This window comes from Zootoca vivipara, chromosome 2 (genome assembly GCF_963506605.1).
Source record: "Zootoca vivipara chromosome 2, rZooViv1.1, whole genome shotgun sequence".
Lineage (NCBI taxonomy): Eukaryota > Metazoa > Chordata > Lepidosauria > Squamata > Lacertidae > Zootoca > Zootoca vivipara.
In genome coordinates, this window is record NC_083277.1 from 114,627,900 (window position 1) to 114,642,044 (window position 14,145).

Genomic DNA, 14,145 nt, shown 5'->3' on the forward strand with positions numbered 1-14,145 from the left:
ACACACACACGAGTGTCATGTGAAAGATCTAAATCAGGCATCCCCAAACTTCGGCCTTCCAGATGTTTTGGACTACAATTCCCATCTTCCCCGACCACTGGTCCTGTTAGCTAGGGATCATGGGAGTTGTAGGCCAAAACATCTGCAGGGCCGGAGTTTGGGGATGCCTGATCTAAATCCTTCTCGACTCTTCCCAGAATGAAAGCTGAAAATGAGAAAAGTCTGAAAAGCGGGTGGGTGGAAAGTGTCTTTTCTTCCTTCTCCTCCCAGCAGCAACCTCTACCTCCCACCCTGGAGCTTCCCAACGCAACTCTTCTCAGGGTCCAGACTCCAGGGACCCTGCTGAACAGGGTGAGCTATGGCACAGGGGCTGGGAGTTGGGAGGCTCCCGGGAGATGAACTGAAGGCATCTTCCATCAGCAGGAGTGCCTTCCTGCAGACTCTTCTCTCAATCCATCCAACCCTATAAGTTACTGTGTTTTGGATCAAATTAGAGATTTGTACTATTTTACATCAGCAACTTTTAAAAGGACTGTTTCACCACAGCTGCTTTCTGCACAACTTAATTCATTCATTCCAAGTCAGAGTGAAACTGAAAGCTTATCCACCACAAATAGCTCTTGCTGGGTAGAGGCATCAACAGAGTGTTTCCTGCTGGGATTCATTACAAAATGCAAGTTCTCCTCTTCCTTTCTTCCCAGGGTGTGTGTGTGTGTGTGTGTGTGTGTGTGTTCTTTTATCAGCTCACTGAGGGCCACAGTTTGCAGAGGAAGGGGTCTTGGTTACAGACAAGCATGTGAAGTTGTCTGGACACCAGTTTAGCAAGATTTGCCGCCAGGAGGAAAAACCCCAAAAAGCAAGCACACCACTCTATTGATTTATTTATTTGCAGGATTAAAGGGGGGGACCCTTTCCACACAAGGCTCATAAGGCAGTGTACACAATAATAAAGAAATCTAACTAAAACAGTTGTCAACAGGTGTGCAGCTAATAAAAAAATACTAAAGACAGCAATCAAACAAACTTCAGGTCTATAGCAGCTAAAAGACAAAAAGGACTTAAGGCACCGTGGAGATTTAAGGGCCAGTTTCACACCTTATGTTTGCAACTCCCTACATGGCTGACTCCCCATATGGCACCAGTACCATGTACAAATTTCACATCATGCATGATGCCCACAGCACATGGATTTTCCCATGTTGGAAACAGTGACCTGATGCAAATATGGTGCTGGGGTGGAAAGGAATAATGCAATCCAAAGCTATTTACATGTTACTCTCTCGGAAGGAGGGGAATGAGCAAGACTGGATTACCGCAATGTGCTCTATGTGGGGCTTCCCTCGTACCTGATCCGGAAGCTGCAGTTAGTCGTGCAGAACGCTGCCACACGTCTGCTGACGCGAATGAGGCCTTGTCAGCATATAACACCTGTGCTCAGATATCTGCCCTGCTTGCCAATTTGCTACCGGGCCAAGTTCAAAGTGTAATAAACTATGCGACCAAGATTTCCTTTCACCTGGAATTCTCCAAATGTGTCACATCTGACATATCGACCTGTTGACCACCCCTGACATAGGACAATGGGTGACAGTTGTATGTGTGTGTATGTTTCTGACTCACTTCAATCTGCTACAGTTCTTTAACAAATTTGCCCTACAGATGTTAGGTTAATAAGGAAATGCAAAGGGATGCACATGGAAGCAAGACAGCCGATCTTTGCACATTTGCTGACAGGAGCCTTGAGCTGTCAAAGAACAGCCCGGGGTTGTAGTAAACAGCTGCATAAAAGCACTGACCCACTGTGCAGTTGCTGTGAAAAAGGTGAGCTCCATGTTATGGAAGATTAGGAAACAGATCAAAAATAAAGCTGCCAGTTTTTTGTAATGCCTTTATACAAATCTATGGCGCAGCTGCACTTCTGATATACTACGGACAGTTCTTCTCAAAGAGGATACTGTAAGAGCTGGAAATGGTGCGAGACAGAGCAATCAAAATGGACCTGGAACAGGTACAATGTTCGGGGCTTTTTAGTTTAGCAAAAAGGCAAATTGGTTTTGTAGGACATGACAGAGGTGTGCAAAATTAAGCATAGTGTGTGTATAAAGTACCGTAGACAGAGAAACAGTTTTCTCCCTCCTTGATTATACTAAAGGAAACAAAGGAGAATGCTGGGAGATTCAGGACAGACAAAACAAAGTAACTTTTTATGGTTAACTTTTTATGGGATTCACTACCATAGATTTATCAAAAGGGCATTAGACAGATTCATGGAATATAATGCTATCAAATGGCTTTGGGTTGTGATGGCTACAGACTACCTCTAGGTTCAGGATCAGAAGCAGCGTGCCTCTGAAGAACTGTGTGCTATTGTGCTCCTATCTTTTTTATTATTATTGCATTTTTTTAATTACAAAGAAAGCATATATTAAATATTACATCCAGATATTCAAAACTTATAAGAAAAAATACAAAAAGAGAAAAGGGGGGGAGAACTAAAATATTAAAGGGGAAAGGGGAAAAAGGACAAAACAAAAAATTTAAAAAGAGAAAAAAGAAATTACACCAACTTTTTCAAAGGATGCAAACAGTGATTTGCTTATACTATACGCCAAGTTCCCAGAAAGGAATTACATTTGTACTCCTTCTTTTCTTCCTTCCTTTCTTTCTTTCTAGTCACTTTCTTTCTGTTCTGGAAATTTTTTTGAATCCCTTCTATGTTAGTTTCTGCTATCTCTTTGCGGTTTCAATACTTTCCTTAAGTAGTAAGTGTTCTGTATTCATTTATTAATCTCAGTTTTCCTGTATATCTGTGAAATTAATCTAAGCGCAACCAAGTATTATTTTTGGAACCATATTTTATCAGGTAGTTTTTGAAGCAATCCCATTCCTTTTTTAGGAATGGGAAAGGAAAGGGGGGGAAGCTATTGTGCTCCTATCATGCTTGTGGGCATCATCGGGTTGTCCACTGTGGAAAGAGACCGCAGGGCCTTTGGTGTGTGATGCTACCGTATTCTTGACAGCAAGCTCAAAAATCAAAGAGGAAGTTCTTCAAGCTCCTGTGCTGACAGTATGCTTTAGGGTCCATGAGAGAAGAAAAGAGCGAAACAAAACAAAATAATATAATATAATAATAAAGTAAGAACTCTTCCACCAGACTTTGAAAGGGTCCCCTATCACTTAACAACAGGGGTGAGGACTGCTCAGCATTCCGACCCAGTAAAATATCAGAGCTAGGAAGAATGCAGGCCTCCTACAGCAATTCGCTATAGTTTACAGCAGCCCATCCCACACTTGGGAGTAGCCCAACAAGATCTTGGTTGTATCCCTACAGCAGAAAATAGAACCCGGGAGTTCTAGGTACCCTTCCAGGTACACAAAGATCTCCAGATGATAACTCTTGTCAGTGGCTGACTGCTATTCCTCTGGCACGTCATCTTAATTTTCATCCCAGCCTTCAGACCCCCAAGGCACTGGATCTTCCCAAAAATCCCCTTCAGCTCATCCATGTCTCTCTAGGATCCTTCTTCCATGACTCTGCCCACCAGGCTCCAGATTCTGTGCCTTCAGCCCTAGCTGGGGTGGGTGAGGAAAGAGAGGTGATACCCTGCTCGTACTCTAAGCATCAGAAACCACTGGCAAACTTAACATAAGGCTCCTTCAAGGCTCTTGTCAGGCCAAGCTGTTATCAGGCCTGTCATTTCCTGGAGTGCATCACATTTTAGCCCTAACTTATTCTTCTCTAAATAGCTTCTGTACACACCCAAATAACTGCCTGGAGCCACACAAAGAGGGGAAGAGGGGGGAAGAAGAAGAGGACTGCCTGTCTCCATGTGTGTTTACAAACCATCCAATATCCACAGCAGGGCTCAGCTACCAACAGATGCCGAAATGGTGAAAGAGGGGAGATGTGTGCAGAGATACGGAACCTGACAAGCCAGATTCAAAGGGGATAGGAGATATCTGAGCCTCTGCATCTGCAGGGGACAGAAGCAGCAATGTGAAGGGAGAAGCTGTGACTGCCCCCATCAGGCTGCCCTCCTGTGCAACGTAAACAAAATCACTCTCCTGCACTCTATAATGTAACCATTGTGCCCTACTTCCTGGCATTCACATAGACACTTGTGTGCTTCACTTGCAAAGCATTTGTGGAGTTTTGCAAATCTGTTGTGGCTTTAGAGGACTAGTTGCAGCAACGTTTTTGACATGTGTTTTGGTTTATTTTCTAAATGCACAATACACTCCCTTGTCTAACCCAGGTTGTTTCCTCCTAGCTCAGCAAGGTGTGCCAACTCCTCCCCATACTACAACAGACAGGGGGCCACAGTGAGACAGCCAACTAGGCACAGCCTTTGAGTGCCCTCAGAAACCAGGCACAGGTCAGGAGCAATGGTACGAAATGTTTGATGCTTAACCTCACAAAAGTCCTGATGGATCAGGCAAGAGGCCTGCCATGTCCAGAATTCTGTTCCCACAGTGGCTAACCGGAGGCTTATTATGGGAAGCCAACAAGAAGGAAGCCCCAAGCAAAAGTCATTGCTCACTGCCTAGCTACTGTGGCTAGTAGAATAGTGCCTAGTAGCTAGTGCCTAGCTACTGTGGCTAGTAGAATAGAATAGTGGTAGCCTTGTCCTCTGTGAAATGGGGATGAATCTATTTATTTATTTAAAATATTTGAATACCACTATTAATTTCTTTTTTAAAAAAACAATTTGCAACAAATATACATATAAAAAAATTGAAAACTTAAAATTAGAGATCAACTAACAATTACAGACAGGTATTTTCTTAACTGCCTGCATGTTTGGTGGTTTTCAGTGGATGCTTGAAAATTGAAACAGGAGACGGCTTCTGAATCTCTACTGGCAGAACATTCATGGGACTACCACCAACCCCCAAAGGGGCATTTCACTAGGGCCAGATTCCCCCTCTCAGCTCCAAGCTTCCCCCTCTCAATCTCCACTACTAGACTGATGCATGCAGATCCAGGATGGAGAATAGACTCATGGACTCATCATCTGCGCTCCTTTCAGACGGAAAGGAAGATCTCTGCACAACAGCGGTTTCAATTATTTACTCAGAATACATGGTGCAAAATAATAATAATAATGCATGACTGTATAAATAAAAGCCTGACATGTATCTCCCTCCCTCATCCAACTGTACAAAAGTGCAACCAGCTTATACAATACAAAAACCAAAAACGGATTGCTCAGATTCTATCAGACAAGGCCATTAGGATGCTCCTCATAGTATTACTGGGTAGGACAAAGCAGCTTAAGTCACACCACAAATTCAAAGTGGCACCTGTATACTGCATAATAAAATGTAAATGCATAATAAATGCTGGTACTTTCTTGTGACGGCTGGAAGAATGAGAGGAATGGGCTGCACAAGTGAGGAATGGGGAGCTGAGCAGAGCTCAAGTTCAGGTTCTGCAAAAGAGTTTAGGCTCCCCACCCCCACCCCATTAAGAGGCATTTGCCTTGAAACAAGCTGGAACTCCTCCGAACTTTGTGAAGAAACCATCACATAAAATACTCGCTTTTCAGCTGGATTCCTTTCGATGCTTTGGAACTGCACGTTTAGACCTTTTAAGCTAACTATGAAAGCTAGAATTTAAAAACGAAACAGAGAAGAGAAGAGAAGAGAAGAGAAGAGAAGAGAAGAGAAGAGAAGAGAAGAAGGAAGGGAGGTGAATCTTCAGGAGCATAGACAGAGCAGAGAATTAACCCAGGGGCTCTGTGGATCACACGATCACTAGACCCGATATTTCATTGTACCCACACCAGGTGACTTTTAAACCAGGCTCTGGGTAATGGGTAAGGGAACCTGTGTCCCTCCAGATGTGGTTCAGCTTCTAAGTCCAATCATTACTGACTACAGTATTGGCTGTGTTGTCTGGTGTGGATGAGCGATGGGATTCCAATCACATCTGGAGGGTCACAGCTTCCACACACTCTCTTCTCTTTTAGGTTTTTCATGTGTCACTAGAACCGTGTTTTCCCGAAAATAAGACACTGTCTTATATTTATTTTCCCTCAAGAAGACACACTATGGCTTATTTTCAGGGGCTGTCTTATTTTTTAATTACACGTCCAGCCTCGCCTCTTCCTTGACGCCCTCCAGAACTGTGCCTATCACTATGTCTTTTTTTCGGGGTATGGCTTATATTGCGCAAATGCTTAGAAACCCTGCTACGGCTTATTTTTATGGGTATGTCTTATTTTCGGGGAAACAGGGAAGATTCCTTTTTTTAAAAAAACCCAAAAAGAAGTGACCAGAGTTTAAGCCAGGCACCCCCAAACTGTGGCCCTCCAGATGTTTTGGCCTACAACTCCCACGATCCCTAGCTAACAGGATCAGTGGTCGGGGAAGATGGGAATTGTAGTCCAAAACATCTGGAGGGCCGAAGTTTGGGGATGCCTGGTTTAAGCCTTTAAAGCTCTGGAATTTTACTTATATATTGAAATCAGATTTCTTTAAAAATAAAAAAGGTTTTAGATTACTGTATGATATATATTGTTATGATGGCACAGGCTAAATACTATTAAACATCAAATTGGTGGGGGGAGGAATCTCAAAATTTATTATTCTGGAAATGGCACAGGCTAAATACTATTAAACATCAAATTGGTGGGGGGGGGGAGGAATCTCAAAATTTATTATTCTGGAAATTATTAATGCATGCACGGCGGCCAAAGAATTAGAAATATAGCTGGTGTAGTTATGTTAACACCACCGATAGCTGCTCCTACACATGAGGCCTAGCAACGAATGTTATAGTGGGAGGGACAGACAGGAATATGGGGCACAGCAAAGCATGCGTGCCCACATCTGCTCAACCTGGTGCCCTCCAGATGTTTTGGACGAAAACTCAAATCAGACCACGACCAGCACAGCACCAGGTTGAAGAAGGGCTATGCCAGAGGATCTGAGTTAAGAAACAATAGCAGCCTCATCCAGAACTCTCCTCCCGCAGGGCACTCATCCATAGGGTAGGGCAGCTTTCACACAGGCATGCCTATCCTGGGTGGGATTCAGAAAAGGAGAGGTGCTTTTTGTGTATACATACACAGGCACTAGCAAACCACACACACATTTACGCTAATGTGTAGCGTCCTGGGTGGATGTCGTTTCCTAGAGCAGCTTTCACGGCATGCAGGTGAACAAGACCTTGTTCTATCCAAGCTAAGCCAAAGTAAGCATGGTTTATTCCAAAGCAGGGGCCCTCCTTACAAATCGCTTAAAAAAAAAAACAGAGCGTGCCAAGTTTGCAATCCTGGCAGCTCTGGGTCCTTTTATCAGCTGATGAATCTATTATAAATCAATTCACCAGCAGCCGCTAAGCAGCCAGCAAGGAAGCAAGTAAAGGGACAGGACAGAATCTGGAGCAGCCTCTTACAGATGCCTTCGGCAGCTGCAGAGCACTTTTAGCTCCACAAGTCTGGGAGACATTCCCCACCACCACCACCACCACCACCACCCACCACTCCTCTTTTGTTTCATCAGCCAGGAAGGCCACCAACCCTTAGACCAACCCCTGCACAAAGCCAGTGGCCCATCTACACTGGCCAACTCAGGGTCCCTGCTGTTACTGCCCTTCCTCCCCTCTCCCTGCTTAATCCGGCTCAAGGAGTAGGGGTTGTTGGAGGGCTTTAAAAGCCTAAATTGCTGAAATTGAGGAAATTCCTGCCCTCGCCTTCCCAGAGCTTCAAACAAGCCATTTATAACCAGCCGTAAACTGTTTGCAGCTGGGACACTATACAAGCCATTTGTCTCAGCAGCAGCAGCAGCATTCCTGATGGAAGAGAGCTTGTCCCATACCTCTTACACACCATAATATACTGGTACACACATCTCACAGAGTGCTCACATATCCTACACTGATCATAGCCACATGTCTCTCCCGCCAACATGATGCCCATCATGGTCACTGCACTTGCATACTTGAACACACAAGCAATACCAATGCACTTTCAAGGCATCGCATGCTTATGTAAACAAACATTGTGCTCATCACACACTTGCAGTTTTGCCTATAACACTCAAATATGCTGTGCATGCACATATCCTGCCACATTTCCACACGCACATCACACTTAACCTAAAGCCTAAATAACTCTGAGCTCCTTATGAGCGTTTGCGTCCAGGACTACTAAAGTCTTGGCTTGCTTCTTTCATTTTGCAATGAAAGCAGAGATTCTCAAGCTGCTGAATTCCTCACCCACTAGAAATGTCTGTGCTTGCGCCCAGAATTGTGGAGAATAATATTCAAGGTCCTGTGTCTACTTTTCTAGCAATGTTTACGGTCTCTAAAATGAAGATGGTGTCTAGCAGGTTCACTAGTCTAATTCAATAGCCAGTGGGCCCATGATCCAGATCTCCCCCACAAGATCAGTTTGGTGGATGAGCCTTCTTGTTATCCATCTCCACCACTGCTTGCCAGAAAGAAAAGAAAAATCAGGGCATAACTCCGGGTAGATGTGACAAGGCCAGCTTCTAACCTCTGCTCAGCCATAAAGTTTGATGAGTTGTTTTGAGCCTATCATGCTCTTTCAGTCTAACCTACAACTCAAGTGCTATTGCAGAGAGAAACAAGACTTGCTATGAAACTCTAGTAAAGTTATATATGTATGAAAAATAACACAATTTGCTGCTGTTGCAAGGGCCTTTATTCCTAATGCCAGACTAGAGTTTCATTCACCGGTATTACATAATTTTTATGTCATCTAGCGATTCAGATTTCATAGGGAGTTAAGCTGGCTAAGGCTGGATGGCATATCATTTGTGGCACTGCGACTCAAGAGAGGCTACTCCATAGATACAGAAGCTCACATGTCCTCCTATGTCATATTTTCATAACGGTTGCACAACCAAGGCCTAGTTTTCAAAGCAACCATTGTGGGTAGCCACGCATCACTGTAGGTGCTGAGACATGAGGAAGACTTGCAAGAAAGTTCAACGAAGTTACTGGTCCACAATTTTATTTTTACCAATTTGTCTGACACACAGACCTTTTGTTAGGTATTTGCAGCACATCAAGAACTGCCCTGAGATCTTATGATGAAGGGCGGTATAGAAATCTAATAAATAAAATAAAAAATCAACACAGAACAGGGTTGGAAAACCTGCGGCCGTTCAAATGTTGCTGGATTACAGTTTTTGATCATTAGCCATGCTGGCTGGAGTTGACAGGTAGCTGAAGTCATCTGTGGTCCCCAGATGTTCCTGAACTACAACTCTCATGAGCATAGCCAATGGGTCAAGGGATGATGGCAGTCATGTTCCAGCAACACCTGAAGGACCATAGGTTCCCCTCTCCTGGTATGCATGTAGAGCCCAACTGTTGCTTCCAACACTCATGGAAGCAGTTGCCCCTTTCTTCTGGATAGACACTTTTTTGTGCCAGATGCCAAGGCAAATAAACCACAAAACAGAGGTTTGTCATCACAAAAATCAAGCAAAGTTAAAAACTTGGTGCAGAGGGGATGCCTCAACCCCCTCTCAGTTTTGCAGCTACTTCTGCAATAAGGAGGAAAGTGCTGGTTGACACCAGCATACACCAGCAAATGGTCTCTTCCCCTTGTATCCCCAATAATAAAAGATAGCATGGTGCCACTCAAGAAGTCAAACATCAGGATGACTATTAGGATGACTCTTAGGGTGCTGGATATTAGGATGACTCTCAGGGTGCTCCTGTGATGTTATGTTCCTCTCTGTACGATAACGCTTTATCTGCTCTTTTGTGCTGAGATGTTTTCATTGTACGTGCCTCTGTATTGTACCCTGTCCTGGGATCAGGTGATGATGGGCAGATGAAAAGCACTACTAACAAATAAGCCAACTAAACAAACAAACTGGCCCATCCTTACCTTTCCTGCATTACACCTCACTCTTTCCTTTGTCAGCTCCTGACCCTTCCTGCCCTCTTAAAAGTACACTTCTTAGCCCTCCAGAAAGAAAGAGAGAAAGAGAGATGGAGAGACCAGATCAGTTCCAGAGCCCCCAAAAGTTCCTGGCACTCCATGGGTACTAAACACTTGCTTAAGCAGCAGCAGTCACTGGAACTGCCCCTGCTAAGTGGGAAATGAGGCAATGTGTGCTGTTATAAACTGGCATAAACCAGGTGAGAAGCCACAGCAATTTATCTGTAAAGAGAGTGGAGCCAGTGTACTGTATTTGCCAAGCCTATCTTGAAACTATAGCCTATAGTCCAGAATCCCAAATTCTAGATGGCACGGTGATGAAAAGGCACTCTGGCCTTGCCCGGGGAAAATTCTCCCTTTATCATTTAACATGTTTCTGAGTTGAACCTTGATCTTAAAATCAGGTCCAGACTGAGCCCTGACTCGAATTCAGCTTCAGAATCCTCCCTCTGTAATAAAATCCCTCTGTTCCCTTGGAACGGCTATTGTTGAGTTTTTATTAAACAGGAGGCCTAATAATAATTTCTTATTTCCACAGTGTTCTACAGTCCTCACACAAAGAAGGGTGCTGCTTCTCGTTGTGCCTCTGAATCCTCCCACAGTTCAATTATAGACCTAGGCAGGAAGCGACGCGTTTTTATTTCCAGGCGCCGGCGAAAGAGTTAAAGTGCCACATTTCTTGAGAGCGCTTTGGCAGCCAGGCTGGGGTGGGGCCGTTCCAAACGAAACCGCTTTGAAAGCGAGCTCCCTTCGGGTAAGGAGGGGGGCGGGCGGGAGAAAGGGGAGCGGAGCTTAACCCTGCATCCTCCCCAGGTGCCCCCAAAGGTGATGGGGTGATGCCGTTGCACCACACTGTGTGTGTGTGTGTTTAAAAATCAAAGGATTGTTCTTCTGCAAGTTGTAAACACTGGTGGTGGGTGCCAAAAAGCGGGGAAGGAAGGGAGGGAGGGAAGCGATTTGGCAGCTGCTCAAAGAGAAAAGGGAACGCAGGACCCGCTGGGGACACCCTTGGGTGTTTGACAGATCTCGCAAACACACACCCCCTCGCCTCCGCTTCTACTTCCAGATTTCCAGATTCCAATAGTGTCTACAGTCTAGTGTGTGTACCAAAATAAGGACGCAACATTGCCTAACTAAAGGATTCTCAGTTCTCGATCTATTTGCACGGCGTGGTAGACTACAGCCAAATCCCCCCTTTTCTTTAAATCGAGGAAAGATAACAAAAGTAAAAAATTAAACCCCTGCTGCCAGGCTTTGTGGAGGATGAACGCCGCCGCCCCCCCGCCCGCCTTCCATACTAGGCATAGTCTCCCAAAAGAAAGTCTTCCTTCCTTTCTGCCATTCCTGATTTACTCCACATCCCTCCACCCACACGCAGGTCGCCAAGAAACTTCAAAGTTTCCCTCTCATCTGGTGTTCATAATGCGCGTTTCCACATCAAGACAAAAGAGCCACGAACGAGAGGTATCCCCAGTTTCCATGTAACCGAAAGACAGCAGATCGCTGCCCAGATTACAGAAGAAAGGAGGGGGTTACAAATGTTCCAGAGCTTAAGTCATGCAGCCCCCCCTTTTTGCAGAGGAAGAGGGGAGACCCATAAAATTTCGGATCCCGACCCGCTCTCTGCTCCCCCTCCCCTCCCCACGCCTCTTTTGCGGCGCAAGAGTTCCGAAGCAGGAAAAGAAAAAGTTGGAAAATTGGAACGCGAAGCAACCAATCAGGTCCGACGGCACGCCGAACAGCGCCCTCTAGGAAGATGCCCACCCGGATCCACTCGCGCTCAACGCCCACGCGCGGTTTATTAAAAAAAACAAAGCAAAAAAACCCTTCCCCCGCCACCACCCATGTCAACACTCGCTGGACGCGGAACCCAATTCATTCTTTTACATGCGCGCATCCCAGGGAACCACCCTCCCAAAGGAGCCACCCAAGACCAAAACAAAACCCCAAACATCAGCACGAGCTCGGATCACCTACATTGCAAGCTGGCCGGCTGGGGCCACCCGAAGGGATCCAAGCCCATGAAACACGGGCTTGACTTCCGCAGCATGCACGGGCTCCGGTTGGTAACATCGTAGAGTTGCCGCGGGGTGACGGCGAACGCCTCCATGCAGTCGTACATCTCCCCCTCCGGAAACAATCCGTTTGGCGTGGAAGCGGGCGGCAGATCAGACAAGGAATGGTAGTGGCGATGATGATGATGAAAATAGTAATGGTGCGCTTGTGATTATGATGATCCTGGAAGAGTTGGAGATATTCCGCGCCTCCCACAGCAGACGCGCAGGGGGCTTGGCTTGGCTGCGCCCCCACATGCAAAGCTTCTCGACTGCACGCGCGCAAGGCGCACGCCGCGAGTGAAGCTGGTCGCTTGGAAGTGGAGGCGCTGCGATCGCTTTCGCTGCCTTGCTTAAAAGGCTATTACCTTGGGGGCGAAAGCGGCTAAGGACTTCCAAGCTCGTGGGTGTGGCTTGGAGCCGAAAAGGGGTGGGCTATGTGGGAGGGACACACACACACACTGACTAAACGCAGCAGCCACACGGACACAACAACGCTCCGAGGAAGACCTAGGAAACAAACGCGAGCAAACACGGATTCGGCAGGCACACAACAAGGAAATAATAAGGGTCACAGCCATGCAAGACTATCCTTTCTGTATTCTTCGTTTTTTTCCAAGCCACGCTCACGATGACAGGAAGAAAGGGGGGGTGGGGGGGGGACGGACAACAACTGCCAAAAGCTCTCAAAGTTTCGCAAAGGGGCAAGCTGATTATTCATATTTACTGGGAAGTCTGTTCTCCTGAGAAATGTGCAACTTCTGCCTAAAGCGTATGGTTCACAGAATCACTGCTCTTGCAAAACTACACATCCATATTTACCATCCCTGATATTGCTGGTTGAAATCCTCAACTCACCTATATAAGCCAACACTGAAAAGAGAGGTTTGGGGTGTAGGGGGGAACTCCATTATCATTTTGCCACTTTTCAAGACTATGGCAAGGTCCTCAAAAGGTGTATTATGAAACAGCTAATGCAACTGAAGTGAGCTGGTGTCAACACAGGATGTGTTCTCACAAGGTCTCCTGGGCATACCCAGGAGGGTGCTTGGGGCGCATCTGCCCCCCCATCAAGTAAATAAATAAAAATACTTAACTGACCAATTGCAGGTAACTCGTTTCTGGCCCCCACTACATAAAGCCTGCCCGCCTAAAATAAATCCTGACTACACCCATGCAAGGTTTCTTAATATTAATTAGTTATTACACAGATTCCCCCATCACATCAATTCTTCCATACTCAAGTTAAATAATGGAAAGTGTTTATTTTATTTATTAAATGTGTCAGTCGCTTTGCCCAGGGCAACCCCACATAGCTACATTAAAACAAAGAAGGAAATACATTTAAAACATCCCTTTCCCACTTTTAAATGGCCACAGATAGTCAAAGGCCAAATACCTGTTTATAAAGTGCCTGGTGTCTAAAGATATACAATGATGGCACCAGGCGAGCCTCCCAAGGAGCGTGTTCCGTCAACAGGGAGCCACCACAGAAAAGGCCCATTCTCATGTAGCTACCCTCTGCACCCCCTTCATGGATCAATGCCTTGTCGTGGCGAAGGGGCTTGAATAACTCAGAGAAGCTATGAGCTATGCCATGCAGGGCCACCCAAGTTGGACAGGTCATAGTGGAGAGTTTTGACTAAACGTGATCCATCTGGAGAAGGAACTGGCAAGCCACTCCAGTATCCCTGCCAAGAAAACTCCATGGACAAAGACAACAGGCATATAAAAGTTATGACGCTGGAAGATGAGCCCCTCAGGTCGGAAGGCGTCCAACATGCTACTGAGGAAGAGCGGAGGACAAGTACAAGTAGATTCAGAGCTGATGAAGCGGCTGGGCCAAAGCCGAAAGGACGCTCAGTTGCGGATATGCCTGGAAGCGAAAGGAAAGTCCGATGCTGTAAAGAAAAATATTGCATAGGAACCTGGAATGTAAGAACCATGAATGGAGGTAAGCTGGATGTGGTCAAAAATGAGATGACAAGAATAAATATCGACATCCTGGGCATCAGTGAACTAAAATGGAAGGGAATGGGCGAATTCAGTTCGGGTGACTATCATATCTACTACTGTGGGCAAGAATCCTGTAGTAGAAATGGAGTGGCCCTCATAGTCAACAAAAGAGTGGCAAAAGCTGTAATGGGATGCAATCTCAAAAATGA

At 45.6% G+C, this 14,145-nt stretch overlaps 1 protein-coding gene across 3 annotated transcripts in view; it reads right to left on the reverse strand.

Annotated features, from left to right (window-relative positions):
* The window catches only part of RARG (retinoic acid receptor gamma), a 128,247-nt gene that overhangs the window by 42,170 nt on the left and 71,932 nt on the right, over positions 1-14,145 (reverse strand). Inside the window, exon 1 of one of the 3 annotated variants that reach the window (XM_035099628.2) lies at positions 11,904-13,500. The exons of the other annotated variants lie outside the window; for them this stretch is intronic. Within the exon in view, the coding sequence (XP_034955519.1) occupies positions 11,904-12,048 (145 nt within the window). The 5' untranslated portion in view covers positions 12,049-13,500. Of the gene's footprint in view, positions 1-11,903; positions 13,501-14,145 lie in introns of those variants that run through there. 3 annotated transcript variants of the gene reach the window in all.